General features: G+C 50.0%; 8 protein-coding genes across 8 annotated transcripts; 4 read left to right on the forward strand and 4 right to left on the reverse strand.

Moving 5' to 3' along the window:
- Positions 1-285: 285 nt before the first annotated feature.
- On the forward strand, positions 286-1,526 carry CI109_100019 (uncharacterized protein; the record flags this gene model as incomplete). The annotated part of the gene is made up of 4 exons (XM_032007131.1): positions 286-777; positions 840-1,160; positions 1,219-1,424; positions 1,487-1,526. 4 exons carry the CDS (start codon positions 286-288, stop codon positions 1,524-1,526), a joined length of 1,059 nt encoding a protein of 352 aa, XP_031858628.1.
- A 195-nt stretch (positions 1,527-1,721) lies between these two features.
- Positions 1,722-2,974, reverse strand: CI109_100020 (uncharacterized protein; the record flags this gene model as incomplete). The annotated part of the gene is made up of 6 exons (XM_032007130.1): positions 1,722-1,729; positions 1,794-1,866; positions 1,974-2,190; positions 2,271-2,367; positions 2,444-2,498; positions 2,555-2,974. 6 exons carry the CDS (start codon positions 2,972-2,974, stop codon positions 1,722-1,724), a joined length of 870 nt encoding a protein of 289 aa, XP_031858627.1.
- Positions 2,975-3,352: 378 nt separating this feature from the next.
- Positions 3,353-4,750, reverse strand: CI109_100021 (uncharacterized protein; the record flags this gene model as incomplete). The annotated part of the gene is made up of 1 exon (XM_032007129.1): positions 3,353-4,750. The coding sequence occupies one exon, from the start codon at positions 4,748-4,750 to the stop codon at positions 3,353-3,355; it is 1,398 nt and encodes a 465-aa protein (XP_031858626.1).
- A 630-nt stretch (positions 4,751-5,380) lies between these two features.
- On the reverse strand, positions 5,381-7,180 carry CI109_100022 (uncharacterized protein; the record flags this gene model as incomplete). Its single annotated transcript, XM_032007128.1, has 7 exons — positions 5,381-5,459; positions 5,516-5,637; positions 5,704-6,229; positions 6,287-6,333; positions 6,391-6,762; positions 6,849-6,899; positions 6,956-7,180. The coding sequence occupies 7 exons, from the start codon at positions 7,178-7,180 to the stop codon at positions 5,381-5,383; spliced, it is 1,422 nt and encodes a 473-aa protein (XP_031858625.1).
- Positions 7,181-7,973: 793 nt separating this feature from the next.
- CI109_100023 (uncharacterized protein) lies at positions 7,974-9,882 on the forward strand (the record flags this gene model as incomplete). Its single annotated transcript, XM_032007127.1, has 7 exons — positions 7,974-8,253; positions 8,313-8,672; positions 8,731-9,023; positions 9,099-9,281; positions 9,338-9,402; positions 9,463-9,632; positions 9,704-9,882. The coding sequence occupies 7 exons, from the start codon at positions 7,974-7,976 to the stop codon at positions 9,880-9,882; spliced, it is 1,530 nt and encodes a 509-aa protein (XP_031858624.1).
- A 229-nt stretch (positions 9,883-10,111) lies between these two features.
- CI109_100024 (uncharacterized protein) lies at positions 10,112-12,157 on the reverse strand (the record flags this gene model as incomplete). Its single annotated transcript, XM_032007126.1, has 1 exon — positions 10,112-12,157. One exon carries the CDS (start codon positions 12,155-12,157, stop codon positions 10,112-10,114), a length of 2,046 nt encoding a protein of 681 aa, XP_031858623.1.
- Positions 12,158-13,476: 1,319 nt separating this feature from the next.
- On the forward strand, positions 13,477-14,741 carry CI109_100025 (uncharacterized protein; the record flags this gene model as incomplete). The annotated part of the gene is made up of 4 exons (XM_032007125.2): positions 13,477-13,488; positions 13,591-13,980; positions 14,050-14,197; positions 14,263-14,741. 4 exons carry the CDS (start codon positions 13,477-13,479, stop codon positions 14,739-14,741), a joined length of 1,029 nt encoding a protein of 342 aa, XP_031858622.2.
- A 603-nt stretch (positions 14,742-15,344) lies between these two features.
- Positions 15,345-16,242, forward strand: CI109_100026 (uncharacterized protein; the record flags this gene model as incomplete). Its single annotated transcript, XM_032007124.1, has 3 exons — positions 15,345-15,806; positions 15,869-16,025; positions 16,097-16,242. 3 exons carry the CDS (start codon positions 15,345-15,347, stop codon positions 16,240-16,242), a joined length of 765 nt encoding a protein of 254 aa, XP_031858621.1.
- Between the last annotated feature and the right edge of the window lie 160 nt (positions 16,243-16,402).

The raw sequence follows: 16,402 nt of genomic DNA on the forward strand, positions 1-16,402 counted from the left end.
CTCCTCTTGTTGTGATGTTTCTGCTTATTGTTGATGAAACGAAATCAACTTATGAAACGAAAGTTCCTTTTGTTGTCGAGATGCAGAACCGCCACGTGGTATCAAAATAAATCACATGACATTACCTTCGATTCCAGCTATGACGTAGGTAGCAAGTCGTCGTAATGAACGAGGAGGAGCGATGGGTATTCAGATGCTACTTTCCCAACCTACTAGTCTTCGATCCTCTTCTCATCCTATCCACATTCACACAGCAACAGACTGAATACACTCACACCACACAACATGTACCGATTCACTGCACCCCTCGCTCGATTGAGTGCGCGTCAAACCACACCCATTGCCAGTCGAACCTTCACCGCATACCCCGCTCGATTGAACAAAGGTCCCGAGACTTCCCAAGGTCACGCAACCGACAAAGCCCACCAGACCGGTCACTCAGACGGCGATGTCCAGACAGCCTCTGTCAGAGCTGCTCAAGATGCCAAAGCGAAATCTGGTGATAACGCAACCAACTCTGGTGAAGCTGAACCTTTTGATGCCGCAAGACAAGGTAGCGCAGATGGATCGAGCAAATCTTCCAAAGCTGCCAAAGAGACTGAGCATGCGGACGGTTCCAAGTCTCAAGCTTCAGGTGCTATGAAGGATCAGATCGGAGGTCAGGATGAGGATGGACCAGGTGTGACTTTCGGTGGGAAGGAAGAGGCTGCAGGAGCCAGTTATACCGATATGGCAAAGCAAGCTTTGGGTTTTGACAAGGTCAAGAAGTTGCACAACGTGAGTGTACAAGGATATCTTGAGCTGGGAATTTCTGCTGATTATCTTTACTCCACTTTTAGGAAGGCCGCGACTTCCACACGTCCGCTCGGGCATTCCGCCCCGCCTCCAACAACCCAGAGGGATCTCGTCAACCCAAGGAGACCAACCTCCCAGGTGACCAGAACGAACACCTCAAGCACAGTTCCCCTTCCACACCTGACTCGGGAAAGGGTAACGCTGCGGACACACCTCATCTCCCTTCCAAGAGTGGTCACAACGCCGGTGTAGTCAAGCAAGGTGGTGGTGCACCTCAGAAGAAGGGCTTCCACACCAGTGCCAGGGTTGGTAAGGAGAAGACCTATGCAAAGGCTTTGGAGACAGAAGGCAGTAACACCAGTGCGGTAAGTCATCAACCTCTCAATGCACACAGCAAAGTCCTAAATGCATTCGCGTTTCTAGCAAAAGGCACCTCCTACAGGTCTCCCATCCACCCTCGAATCTCCCTACAGTCCCGAAGCTATTCAGAAGCCTGACGTAGGTCAAACCCCTGCTTCGCAAGTCCAATTCTCGTCCACCGCCGTTGACCCTCCCAATGAAGCTTTGAGAGAGGCTGCGAAGAGCGGGACTTTGGCGGACAGAAACCCTCAACCTAACTCTGATGTAGGGTGAGTGATTAGTCTACCAAGTTGTGACTGGACCATGCTGATGTGATGTTTCGGTATATTAGGAAGCTGGGAAACGACGAGGCTTGGAAGCACAGAAAGTGAGCGAGATTATGGAAGCAAGAAACAACATTAGCATCGAAGCGAGAAGTGTAGCAATTTAACATAAAGAAGTCGATCAGTTTGTGTATTGTGAAAGCAGTATGTATCACAGTCCCTTGACATGTCAATGTCGCTGCATACACAGGTGCATGTGAGAAGGATACAATTCAGTCATAGGCTCAATGAGACGGAGTTATATCAGAAAACTAAGGTCGAGAGATATCAGCTGATGCCGCTTCTGAGCTCACTGTTGCCTAAAATCTCACTCACTAGCATGAACGACCTCGCTTGCGACTGCAGAACCTGCACCGAACCCCAGACCCATCACTGCGCTGTTCCCGAGCTGGAGACGAGTCAGCACAGACTAACGATCAGACATGACATGATTGTCTAAGTGGAAGCCAAGGGGCAAACGGAAGGCGAACGTAGAAGATGCTGATCGACACTCACTTGCGACCCAAGCTTCCCATACTTGCTCTTATTATGTCCATCCTGCTGCACCACCATCCCTTGTTGAGAAGGCTGCTGTTGAGGAGGTGCCAACATCTGCATATGCTGAGGAGGCTTTTGATCATAGTACCCCTGTTGTTGTTGTTGGTAAGGTACCATGGTCTGAGGTGGAGGAGGGGCGGAGTAGTATGATCCTTGAGGGGTGGGAGGGGGAGGACTGCGATAATGACGGGATGCAATTGCAGCGTTGGAGAGTCAGCGTTTGACAGGATGATGGGAAAGTTACGTGAAACGTACAGCTTCTCAACATAGTTGGATGGGAATAGTCCAGAACGAGGTAAAGGACCGTTATGACCGTTAGGAATGACTCGTCCACGATACCACTGGTCGTTGACTACGAAGCATCAGTCTTAGTCCCCAAGATGAATAACGCAGGACTGGTATAAGTATGCTATAGTGCCCTAAATCACCTTCTTCATCTATTATGACCATATCTCCACCTCTGAATTGGAGGTCATCAGGTTGCTATATCAAGGCTAAGTGACATCCCTCGCGTTGATTCGACACATCAATCGACTCACGGTTCCATTGAAATCCCACAACGCTTTCGCCCTGATTTCCTGCGGACCAGGTCTACCCCCTCCTCCTCTAGGAGGTAAGACCGGTGCTTGTCCTAGCCCTTGTCCTTGGGGTTGTTGAGCCGGGACCACTTCCTCTTGAGCATGTCTCACAGTCCATGATGGTGAAGTCGAAGCTGGATTACCAAGGTTCAAATGCGAAAACGACGAACTTGGTGACGAGCTAGATCCGGCTGTAGGGGCCGGCGCAGGTGCAGCTGGAGGGTTGAGACTTGGGAAAGGACCTGTTGGAGAGGGCAACTTCTGTCGGATAAGGGATGCGTCAACTGGGTTGAGGATGGATAATGATTCGAGGAGTGCGATAGAGGAAAGGGTCTGATTGATCAAGTGGGAAGCAAACGCTTGAGCAGGTTGGGAGGTCATCCTTGGGTTTGGACAGTGGTCTAATAGTACTATTGTAGAGATAAGGGCTCAAGTTGAGTGATTGATTGATTGCGAAGTAGTCGTTCCGGTGGCAACAACATTCAACTTTGACTTATTGCGTGTGCCGCATTGATGGTGCCTGAGCAAAGCGGAACTGCGCACGTGGACGGAGACGGGAGAGAGAGAGAGAGGGTGTATGGTGAGTTACAATGGGGGTTATGCATGAATCAACTTCTCTTATCATTGCTTTCTATACGTACAGCTATATGAAATCACAAAACACAACAGACGGCTGGACAGGGGAGACGTTGGAAACGTCGACGTCTCCTCCCTGACTTTCTTCATAGTCCTTCCGTGATCGTCTGCCACTCTCCTCCTCTACGCCCCTCCCTTGATACTGGCCGCCGCCCATCCTGCTCTCGCCGCAACGGCCACTGTAGCTGAAAGTACCACCGGCGTCACCAGCGTCTGTATCGAGACGACCTTTGCCAGTTCCGTGACTGGTAAGACGGGGATATAACCTGTGTTCTTGAACGGTTTGATAGCGTGGAAGAGCGAAACCGATACCACTAACATGATTGGTAAAGCGAATGCCGCGACTGAGATCAATCCTCCTATCCATGCTCTCGATACAGCCTTCGTCACTCCCTCATCTAACACTTGCGATCCCGATAACATCCCTTGATGTTGGACCAACCCCGCTCCGACAAAGAGGAAAGATACGATCGAGATGAGGTTGTTCAAGACGTACAACTGACTGGCAGCGAGTTGACCGACTCTGACCGTCAGAGTGATCTTGTTCCCGCGTTTGTCGGCTTCAATATCGGGTATATTCATCATGATGATTCGAGCTTGCTCGTATGTATACAGAGCGAGGAAGAACCACCACATCTGGGAGTCGAGATGGAAGCCTGAGCTCGAAGAAGCGGAGGAAGAGGAAAAGAGTTCGGGGAATGAGACTGAACGACCTGTCGTAGCAGTGTAATGACCTAGTATACCGAATAGAGTTGCGATGGAAGACGTGAAGATGGAAGACACGATCTCGCCAAAACCGTGGTAATGTAGTCGCAGAGGTGGACCGATGTATGATTGTGAGAGGATGATACCGAATATACCGATCTGCAATGCTAATCCTCTGAACGGCGAGGAAGTGCCATCGGACCCAGCTCCGGAGTTGGAAGGACTGGTGATTCGAGAGACGATGATGAGGACGACCAAGGCGAGTTGGAAGAACATGGCGCAGAGGAGAGCGGTGTACGGTGGGAAGGTACCATCGTGTATGATCCGACAAGACGAACTCATGATCTTGTCATTGATTTCCGAGACAGCCTCTTCCGTCTCTTCCTTGGTGTGCAGTGACAGACCTTCCTTCTCCCGGATCGCTTCGTCCTCTACAATCTTCTTCTTTGCTTGGATATCCCGTGTGATCGCCGTGATCTGACCAGGTCTGTCCAAATCCCAATCGAAATACTCGTTTGCGTAGTTAATCGATATGTTCGTTCCCCAAGTTATCAAAACACATTGTATCGTAGCCCACCAGTTCAGATTATCAAAGGGCGATGTAGGTCTTGTCGTTGACGTCGTCGATGGGAAGATCTGACTAGAGATCAGACAGCCGAGCAAGGTCCATAATGGCGATTCAGATGCAAGGGGAATACGTCCAAGTGCGATGAGGGATTGGAACGATTGCCATGGAGAGAGTTGTTGAGGGTCGTGAGCTCGAGCTGTCCCAGAGGAAGTAAGAGTAGGATCGACAGGCAATAACGTTTTGGGCATCTTGAGCGATATCGAAAACGGATCAGGTCTCCGTTTGGGATCGCTTAGTTATATTTCGTGATTCGGATGGTTACTGAAAGCTTTAAGAGAGGATCCAATCATCATCAGCTAGCGTGTGCATTGTGATCCTGTTGCTTGATACCGCGATCGCCAAGTCACCCCAACGTCCCACACCATGTATACCCTGTGTGGGCCAGAGTATACCAACGTGTAAACTTCCTGCATCGTCATGTCTAACAAAAAGCATGCACGTGGACGTACGACATCTAGGGCATAAGACAACACATCATATCCATAGTGTCTATGTACCTCGTCGTCATCTCATGCTTTCTCATGATGACGATTCCAGTGACATGGTCTCCCCGTCCACGACGATCGTGCATCACACAAGGGGGGAATCGTTCACAGAACCTGTTGATTCCAGGAAACAAGGCACAGATAGATGACGGCATCGAATTGTAGCGTAACTCTATCCCCGTTCGCTTATTCCCCTATCGATTGTGCTACGGATCGAGCACTGATTCGCTTTGTACAACTATCAATGAATATAACCTTTGCGACAACGATATCGCAGCACGATATGATACGATGGTAACCCTGGATAACGACCACCTCTCGTAGCGACAACCTCTACTGCGCTTTGAGCTTCATTGCCACCCTCGTAGCGTTATCATCCCAATAACGAGCAATCTGTACACTGTCGACAATCCTACCAAAAGACAGGTTAGAGCAGAAAACATCTGCTGAGGACGGCGAATGACTCACATCTCGCGATCATTGGCGTCTGTCAGTCGAAGCATATGCGCTAAAGAATCACCCAGGAGTTCACAGGTGTACAAGGCTTGATCGGTGATGTGATAGATGTCAGATAAAGGAGTATCGTGTGACTGGTCGGGAAGCATGGATCGATCAGCTACCATCAGTGCTACAGGCTGCTTATAGATTCAACGCACCGTGACCAGCTTCAAACGTAGAGACATCCTCCTCAATGCGTTGTGTAGCCTCATTCCGAGATATCGCTGCACTCCTTCTTCGTCTCGATCTGTACCTTGTTTCTGCGCAAGTAGCACAGTTTGAACATCCGCTTCTAACGCACACAGTTCCATACAAACGAGCGATCGTAAAACTCGTAATGCACGATGACTGTATACCCCGGTAGAGGTCTGTCGTGTCGATGAAGCGATAGCGTTGATCAACCCGTCAAACCAGAGGTAGGCATCGTCCAATCTCGGAAAAGCAAAGTCGGTGTCCTCGGATGTTCCCCTGAGGTTAGGTGGAAGAGTCGCTCTATGTCGGACTATCCAATGAACTGTCTCAAGGACTGGGGGTGCTATGCGACTCCACAAGTATGCGTGGGTATCCATCTGTCGGGGACCATCGTCAAGAGCCAGTAATGGCTCAAGGTGCTCGAGAGCGATGTCTAGACACAGTGAAGCCGGCGGACCATTCGAAAGGAGAAGTGCAAATGACTCTTGTGAGCTGGGTCATTGGTCAGTATGAATGATAATCATAGCGCTTCCCATAGGATATACTTACATTAGTGACAGTTTGCCCAGCCACACAGATGCATGCATTTCGCCCATCTGTCATGGGTCAAATTAGCAGATTGTCTCTTTCGACAACGTTCACCGATCACTTACAGCTAGTTGAAATGCGTTATTCCGGAGAAGAGCCCTTTCGACATCATTCAAAGGAGCAGATTGCAGGTGTACAGCCGCGAGAGATACACCCCAAGCGGCAATGTGTCGAAAGATCTCATTGGACTCGTCCGGTTCGTTCCTTCCACGTAGTTTGGCAGCGGTCCGTAGACAAGATACAAGGGTGATTATATCCTGTGTCGACGTGTAGACTGAATCAGGAAGATCGCGAAGCATTTTCCAATGAGTTGCGACCAGTGTACGAAGGGCGTTATCTTGTATTGAGCCTTTGGGCGCGACTCTGGATATCCACTGAGATTTGGTGACACTTTCGATTGGAAGGACTTGACCTTTGCTATGGGACAAGCCATCATCCTGTCGAGATGTTGTCAGCTTTTTGATTGTTTCCTTGGTCTCTGGAGTGTCAATCAAGCTCGAGAGTGCAAGAACATCCTACTCACGACGAAGTTACAAAACTTCAATCCGGATATGGAATGGATGATCGTTGCGAACTATGATCAGTAGTAGCATCAGCTGGCACTCCCGGATGGTCTTACATCTTGCTCACATCTAGGAGGCGGGCGGAAACATTCCCTCGTATGTAACCATTCAGCGTCGTATCGATGAAATCTACCTCCACTGCGGCTAATCGACTTCTCCCTTGTCCAGCCAGCACTTGACGAGCTTGCCAGTCCATAGCCATCCGAAGTGCTGCACTGTTGTTTTGCGGGGAGACAACTGAGAGAGTGGAAACAGAAGAGGTTTGAATGGTCGGTCGTTTTCGTTTCTGCATGTTCCGAGGAGGCAGGGGACAGATACCGATTGGATGGGATTGACATCGTTGACACATTGTTTCGTCCGTGTTCCAGACACATCGAGCTGTTGCGAAGACCTGTCCAGTCAGCTCTTATTCGAGCTCTGTAATTATGGGGGAGCAACGGCTAAATACTGACCGCTTGCCCTCACACACGATGCGCAAGGTGGTTTCCTGAATTGGTCAAAGAGTTAAGTAGATTGCTGGCAAGACTGTATAGTACAACCGACCTACGACTTGCGGACGGGTCCCGAGCAGGCTGTCTTGGATCTTTGACATCGCAGACATGTACTTGAGAGCGACGGAGAGACATCTTGCCATGTGCAGTTGAGATGCCGATCACGGCACTGAGTACAAGGGGTCTTGCGGGATGTCGACGCACTCATACCGCGATCGATGAGGGATTGAGACGTAGGAATGTACGACGATCGCTGCGGCAGATATCAGACCGCAATGCGCAATTGGTGTATAGGACGAGTGGATAAAGAGCTACGTCTCGGTATAAGTATCAAGTAACTTACCAAGCAACTAAGGGCGGAAGATAACATTTCTGGTCGGATTTGTAATCTTATCTCCCCGCGTTCGCCACCGTTCGATGATTACAAAACGGTTTCTAATCGATTGAGAAACAACTTGTAATGGCATTAGGAACTGTTTTCTAATACACCTTCCTGACCGGCAAAAGTTGGGTTCCGACTTTTCGCGGTGCTCTCAACTTTTTCCTCTCGGACATCAATCTACCACTCTTCATACTTATCCTCAGCACAGCAAGATGGGCAAACGAGCAGAACAAAACAAGAAGCGGAAGAGACTCGCTCAACACTCTGGCAATGGTGGTGGCAAGAATGTGACACCGACTTATCTCCCTTCGCCACCTGATCTAGAAGATGAGGATGATGACCAGCTGGTCCCTGCGGAAGACCTAGCGACGACCATCTTCGTTCTTCAGACGTTGTGTCAGAATCCTGAGGAACTTTCGAATAAGGGGATGAAGGAGTTGAAGAGAGCGACATATGAGTTGCACCGTGTGATGGCAGAGGGAGCGGCTATCGGTGAGTACCCCTCTATACATTTGCGGACCCGCACAATAAGGGCTAACACGCTTTGGCAGGCTCATCATTGACCTCGAAGATTTCTGCTGCGCTGCAGGATTACAGATTCACAGACGCCCTCGTCTATCTCTTCGAGATGTACACCCGCAAACTCCCACCCAAGCTTGGCGCTCTTCAGAGATGGGTCCGGGAATGCGATGCCACTTCTTCCAGCGATGGATCAGCGGGAGACGCAGAAGCTCTCAGATGTCTGGATATGATCCTTCGTATCGCGAACATGTCGCCTGAGAAAGGTTCGGAACAGGAAGAAACGGCGAATAACGCGGAGACTGCGATCGTTCGAAGAAAAGGTATATGGAGAGCAAGAGAAGCGGTGGAAGGAGAAATCAAGGTTGCGGAAATTATACCAAAGGGGAATAGTGAGTTTGAGCAGCCCGAAGACCATGTCCATTTACTGGAACTGATGGCGTCGCATAGTCCCCTCACCAACACCGTATCCTGAATTCCGAGTGGTCAACTACATCCCAGGACCGGAACGTAAACCTCCAAACCTCTACGGCTCAACTGTATACGCTTCTTCCCCATCTGCAATCAAGCTCTCGACCCAGAGACCAAAGCCTGCGAAACATGAAGTACCAGGCGTACCGGGAGCTTTCTTGATTACGGACGTCTTCACGCCAGAAGAATGTCTGCAGATCGTACAAGCTGCGTCTTCCATCGGATTTGAGAGGGATGAAGCTGCTCAGGGTTCTGCGAGGATGAAGACTTCCGTGAGATCGCAAATGTCGACTGGGTAGGTTTCAGTGGTTCTGTACTGATCTAAAGTCATGTTTGATGTTGCGCAGATCCTTGCTCGTAACTTTGTCTGGCTCGCAGATCAAAACGTCCTTGATCATTTCTATTCCACAATCGTTCCCTTTGTGCCTCAAGCAGCTCCCACATCCGTTGACGGTAACGGCGGAGGCAAGGTTAGAGGAATCAACGCGAGATGCAGAGTATACCAGTACACCGAGAACCAAGTGTATCGAGTGAGTCGGCTTGTCTGCCTTGAACATCTTGTCGTTTGTGCTGACCGAACGTCTAGCCACATATCGATGGTGCTTGGCCAGCAGCAGGTCTAGACCCGTCAACAGGGGAGTACCTGCATGAGTAAGTCCGACTGAGCTATACTCGTCATCCTAACTCTCGCTCACGGCGAACGTTAAACAGCTCATCGCCACCCAACGATCCCTTATGGTCACGATACACCCTTCTTGTCTATCTCAACTCTGATATACCACGCGATACCGGCTGTACGACATTCTTCCTTCCATCCCCTACTATTGGTACACTCGATGCCATCTCCGTTGCTCCTGTCCAAGGTGCCGTCTTGTGTTTCCGTGAGTATAACCTACTCTCATCTTTTGCCGCGCCAACGTTGTTCGATCACTGACATGATGGGATCTCCTAGCGCACGGCGATACGCAAGGCTCACTGTTACATGAGGGAAGTGCGGTAGGACCTGATGGTCGAAAGTTTGTGATTCGCACGGATCTGCTGTACGAAGCCAAAGGTTTCGGAGCATTCAAACCACCTGCCAGTGTTGGTGTCGTGCAAGGAGGAAAGGCAGAAGAGGGTACCGGTGGATGATCTCGCCTTCGAAGATTCTCATGGCGCTCATCGATGTACAGTATATCTACCAATGTATGTATGTATGTATATATTGATTGGATCCGATTAAAAAAATGCAGATATACATCACGTCACGAGATAGACCGATAGATAGTACAACAACAAAACAGTGTCTGAATGATATCACGCCCACGCTTTCTCAGTATTACAACATGATGATCCTAAACCTCGAACCGCAGATCGCTTCTTACATATTATCCAAATCGATATAATCCTCATCATCCTCCCCAACACCCGAGCAGCTTTCCAGGGTACTCAACCCATCCTCAAGCTTCCCTTTTTGACCATAGATCGTTATCAAATCGTCATTTCCGTTACCACTGTTCATAGCAGGATCTTCCTGCGTCGTCGTCGTTGCTTGTGTCGTCATTGAATTCGATCTAGATCTCGCTTTTCCGAATGAAGGTATTCTCCACCATGCCTTGTCCCAAGTTTCCGTAGTATCCTCGGTGACACTGCCCCTTTTCCTGCCCGCGCCACTCTCAGAACGATCTCTTTCTGTTCTTACTGGAAGTTGTATGGTCGGTATGACAGGTAAAGATTTCACCGAAGATGTGGGAGATGGACAAAGGATTGACGATGTATCCGTGTCCGAGACCATGCTTCCAGGCGACGAACTGAGTTCTTTCTCACCACCGCCGTGTCCTTGTCTATACTGCGATCCATAGCCATGCCCGTGAACATGGCTATGGCTGCTTTCAATTGGCATAGAAAGCGGATTGGGCTTCCTCAATCTCGTTGTCGTCGGCCTTCGTTGAGGTCTGGGCGGAGGTGGGAAGAGCGGACCGCCTCCATTGAAAGTAGGAGCTGCAGGTGGTCCCATTGAGGATAGCACAGGCTTACTGGGTGGTGTTGGGATCTGTAACAAGTTGGGCGACGAATGTGTGTGCCGATGTCGATTGTTCAGATGAGAGGGAAGTGGTCGGGAAGGTCGTACGACGCCACCGGTACCTCGTGGTGGTGTACCACGTTGCGAGATAGGACTTCCACTGCCACCGCCCCCCATACCCAAGGATAGTGAGAGGGATGTAGGCAACGAGGATGTCGTCTCTACTCCTGAGATCGTTCGCAAACGCTCTTTCAGCCTCTCCGAAGGTCCAGGCTTCCTACCTCGCTCAGCTTCACCATCATTGTCCGTGGTGACCGGCTTCTCTGGACTAGCGGGGAATGACCACGTTGCGAGAACCGCGACGTCCGAAAGTGATACAGAGCCGTTGGACTCGATCGAAGCTCGACGTTGGTGCTGGAATGACGGGGGGCGAGCATTGATATCTTGAGTTGACCAAGAGCGAGGCGATGCAGGTGGTCGGGAAGGTACAACGACTCGAGAGCGGGATGACATGGGAAGTACAAGGGGCGGATAGGAAGGAGGTGGCATTGATTGGTATTGTGGTGGTGGGACAGATGAGAAGACTGGTCCGGACACCGTTACACCCTGCAAGTCCTCAGCCTCCTCCAAGTCTGAGTTGACGCTTGAACCGGTTGGAGATGTTGGGCCAAGTACGGGCGATGATGGTGGCACGGGTACGATTGAGGTAGTCTGCGAACGAGTTCGACGTAATGGTCTGATGATAGGGGATACAGGGACAGAACCGCTAATTCCTCCACCGGAAGAACTGGTGTCGGTCTCCATCTCTGCGAGAGTAGGTAGACTGACTGCGCTAGTCGAGCCGAGAGCGTTCCTTGAGAACTCCTGTAGTCGGCCCATGGGGCTCGCGTTTGGTCTCTGTCGGTTAAGCGATGGTAGTGAGGCAAGGGGCGGTCTCTTTGCGGAGGCAGGAAGTGGTAAGGCGCTTTGTGATCGACGATGTGTCGGTTTGGTAGGTGTTCCTCCGTCTCCACCAAACGTGCTGCTTGCAATGCTTGATGAACCAATAGAACCCCTTCTCTCGTTCAAACCTCCTCCCGGTAACGGCTCCCACAATTTCTCAGATACATCACTGGCGGACACACTTGCGTGCAGTAGATTGCCTAGTCGAGGTCGCGAAGAAGATGGAGAGTCTGGGGATGGTGTGTCTGTCTGATGGACCAGATGAGATGACGGGTACGATATGGAGTATGATGAACGATGAGTTTGGACACCAGGTCGGCGAGGGGAGTCTGCGTTGGTGGTTTTCGACCGGGATCGGTCCCGTGGTGGTGTGGGCTTGGCAGGAGGATAGTACACGGGTGGAGAGACATCAATCAACGTGGAGAAAAACCCTGAGGGGAGAGATGGGATGGTGAATCCCATGTTGAGTGTCTTTTTCGATCGAGCAGAGCTGTTTGATGGACAAGCTATTTTTGATGTTTCTGTTTTTGCGATTGAGGAGATGAGACAGGAAAGACGACAGAACACCTAATCGTATGATAGGCTGGCGACATATATCAGCGTTCAATGATCACTATAGAGTCGACAGCGCGAAAAAGGGGTAGCACACCAATGTAAGTCAAAGGACGTCACTCACGTTAAGACAACATTTTGTAAGAGCAGCAGAAAGGAGGTACGTCAACGAGCGAGAGTGTTGGTCGAATTGAAAGACAACGAGAGGGTGGTGCAGTCGACAATGATAGAGACAAGCTGTGTAGGATCGCTGTTATGATGAAACGAACGAGATGTGAAAGGGCGAAAGATGACCGATGCCGGACTGCGAAGGAACGAGGGTGCCAAGGTTGTGCGATGCGACGTACGTGGGCAAGAAAAACGAGTCCAAGATGGATGATAGCAATGCAGAGGATAGATGAATGGATGTTGTTGGTATGAATGTGTATTCACCAGTATGCGACCTGATCCGATCTGAGCTGTGGTACCAAGACTGAGACGGAACCAAGAAAATCGTAAGATTGAGACAAAGTAGACAAAACCACAGGTATTCATTTCGGTCGGATACTTAAGCCACCCTAAGAGTTCCATCTATTACGTCGTTCCCATTTCCAAGTACCGCATCCATAAGACCGTCGATCTCCTCAAAGCAAAGCCGCATCATAACCTACCCTGAGTGGATAGACTGACGGAAAGAACATGTATCTTACAGAACCCGATTTAAACTTGGTGTGAGATGTAACAATGGATGGGATGAGTCGGAAACAAGTCAAGTGGATTTGTTTGGTTCCAAAACGCGGGAACCTTAGGTGGAGGAGACTCATAACCGAGACAATTTGGGTTAGACAAACAACACAGGTCAGATGCTTTCATCTTCTCTCTCTTTTCACTTTCTCTGCTTGTCCTCGGCTTGTATGCCTTTGTCAGCAATCAGAGCCTTGTCTACATACAGCTGTCGTTCTGGCTTTGACCGACCAAACAACATCATCCCCATTGCGCTTGGCCGATAATGGCAACAATAGTCGCAGAATAGCTTGAAACGCTAATCTAATGTTACAGTTTTGAGGTCATCACAACGGATGTGGAGCTGATACATGTTTGATGGGAGTGGCCTGTGCAAAAGGACCATTGATACTCACCTCCTGTGGCGTGGCCACACCGAGACTCTCGGGCATATTAAAGGAAGGGGACGACACACACAATCTATCATCTGCTTCACGGTTTACCGGGGTAAAGGGGTAATCGAAGGAATGACAACAAAGGTATGGAGACGTCGAGCATACCTTTGATCAGTCAATCTCATGTACAAGATACCTCGGCCAGTGGTCTATGGCAGATGTACATAAAGCGGGTTAGTGTTCCAGCCAAGGAGCCCACATGTCCCATCCCTTCAACACATGTTCATCATGTTCTCCAAGTTTGCCCTCGTGACTTTGACCGCTATTATTGGTGCAGGCGTCGGCGTCACAGCTGCACCTTTCACCAAGAGAGACACCAACGTCCTCCTCTATTCCCAAAAAGACAACCTCTGCTTGTCAGTTGAGACCGGAGCTCAGGCGAACGATCAGACTCAAGCTTATTCGAACCATTCCTCGCCGTACTTGTACGAAGGTCTTCGTGTCGTCTCGTTGCCTTGTGAAAACTCAAGCACTTGGGATGTCTCACAGGGCAATGGGTCGGTTTACGTTACCAACTCGGATCAGGCATTTGCACTCGAGGCAGGACCTCATGTGGACAACTTCCAAACTCTCTGGGTGAGTTGCTGACCTTTGCAATGTCTACTGAACAACGCTGATCCAAGCTCGTATGACATTCGTAAATAGGTCAACAAGACTTATCCGGGCAAGTACTCTCAAACGTTCTTTTACACTGGCGACAGACGACTCGCAGTGACCAACAGCACCGAGTGCGTTGACGAAGGTGATAATGGCGCTCAAGAGTACTCGTGCACCACCGGTGACACGAACCAAAGTGAGTACAGTAATCCGGATCATGAGGGGAACAAGTACCTTTGTAGCGACTGACCACGAAAACAGTTTGGGATGCTACCAGTCCCAATGGACCTTTGGACCCTCAGCCCTTGACCACATTCGCATCCTCTGTCTCCACCGCTGCTGCTACCGCATCCCCAGCTTCTGCGTCCTCCGACGTCACCAGCGCCTCATCAGGAGACGACCCTTCCACCGCCACTGCCGACGCCACATCTGTGACTGCAGCCGGTGCGACCGCATCTACTGGTTCTTCTCCTACCGATAACGCTTCTGGTTCTAGTGATATCGCCGCTGCTGCCACCACCTCGCCAAGCGATACTGCGTCGGCTGCGACTGCTTCTGCAGACATTACCCGCCTTGCCTCTAGCCCTTCCTCTGACGTTGCTGCTGCTGCAACTGCCTCGCCCGCTTTCACCGCCGCCACTTTCGCCCTGGGTGGAGAGCCAGAGTCGTCTACTGCTCCTGCTTCAGCGGCAAGTGACTCGGCGTCTGCTTCTTCGTGCAAGCGTTCTGGTGCGAATTGAGGAGCCCAACGATGAACACTTCCAGTATAGTAAGTGCTAGGCCTTGATTCGAAAGATATACATAACCTGATTGGGTGCATGCATCAGTTGAAGACGATCAGAAAACGATGCAGCTGGAGATAGATGGACTTTTACTGCATACACATGTGTATATATATTATATATCTATGGTCTGTGACCGCAATGCATGTAGCTTATGGACGTGACAAGATGAACTGGACCACAGCTTGTCTCTCGCAGAATGCGTTGCGTGCGGGGATCTCGCCTAAAAATAGATGAAGCAGTGTCTGATTAACGAGTTGGCATATCAGTATGTTGGTTTTGACATCGTATCTAGGGCGCAAGGAGCTACAGTAGGAGACAATGTGGTGGGGGGCTTGCTTTCACCGGCGACACAATACTGGTGGTCAAAACGCCAGGCTTCACGCCGTAACGGGGTGAGGGGTAACAGGGGTAAAGGGCATTGAAATCAAGGGGGAGCATTTGTTTTCGTTTCATCAAACCTCTTGTTTCAGCGACATGTGCTTCGACCGATTGTTGGCTGTATATACCATCTTCTTTTGACCCACCTGTTTGCAGTACAACTAACATCAAACTCTCATCATGCTGGTCATACGTGCGTTAGTCCTTCTGTCAACTCTTGCCAGCGCCGCAGTGGTGGTCGCTCAAGACACTCTCGCATCTTCTGGCGGTCTTTCGCCGTCCCTCACCTCAACATCCCCTCCGTCCACCACCACGGATGTGTCATCGATCACGACTTCTGCCACTGCACCCACTTCGGCGATCTCTTCTGATACCATCGTCCACATTTATTCCAAGATTTCCAATCGTTGTCTAGGCATCGTTGGCTCGTACAATAACGCCTTGTTCAACGGGCTACCAGCTTCTTTGCAAGATTGTTCCAACATGACTCAAGCCTTAAATCTCACTATAGAGACACTAGGGGGAGTTGGAAGCATATTCATACAGGATCCGACGCATCAAGTGGTTTATGCACTCGGGGCTCAAAGCAATTCTTCGCTTGAAGCCGGATTCTTACCTTTGAATGGAAGTCGATTCCTACTGGTAAGGTTATTTCCCAAATGATAACTGCCCTAACTTATGCTGATGCTGGTGTGCTAATCTAGGTGGACGCATCGGATCCCAGCTCTCCTTTGCAGTTGTGGCAATACACAAGCGATAATCGTCTCGTTCTCCCAAAGCTCAATCTGTGCTTGTCACAAAGTGACGACTATGGACCACAAGCTGTTTCATGCGACACTGTCTCGGACCCTATTGATCTCAGTGAGTCTTCCCAGAAAAGATTGTCAAGAATCGCATACTGACTCGGCTTCTGGCTAACCAATCAATGATAGTTTGGTACATAACACCGGTTGACGGCTCTTCGACGAACAACTCTTTGTCATCTGTTCTTCTTCCGCCCGGAAACACCTCTACGCCCTTGACCGAGTCTAGCACCAAGTCGTGCAAGCGTGCAGGTGCGAAACGAACAGCGAGTTGATTCGCGTCATGATTGGGTGATCAGTGATGTGTGTCGCAGAGCGGACATTGTATAATATATAGGTTGATGGACCTTATCGAGACTTGTAGATTGTGTATAGTTGGTTGGAAGCAATGCACTGCGTATGCATATTATGATCTTACAATCCCGTGAACTGCAC

Source organism: Kwoniella shandongensis, chromosome 1, assembly GCF_008629635.2.
Source record: "Kwoniella shandongensis chromosome 1, complete sequence".
NCBI lineage: Eukaryota > Fungi > Basidiomycota > Tremellomycetes > Tremellales > Cryptococcaceae > Kwoniella > Kwoniella shandongensis.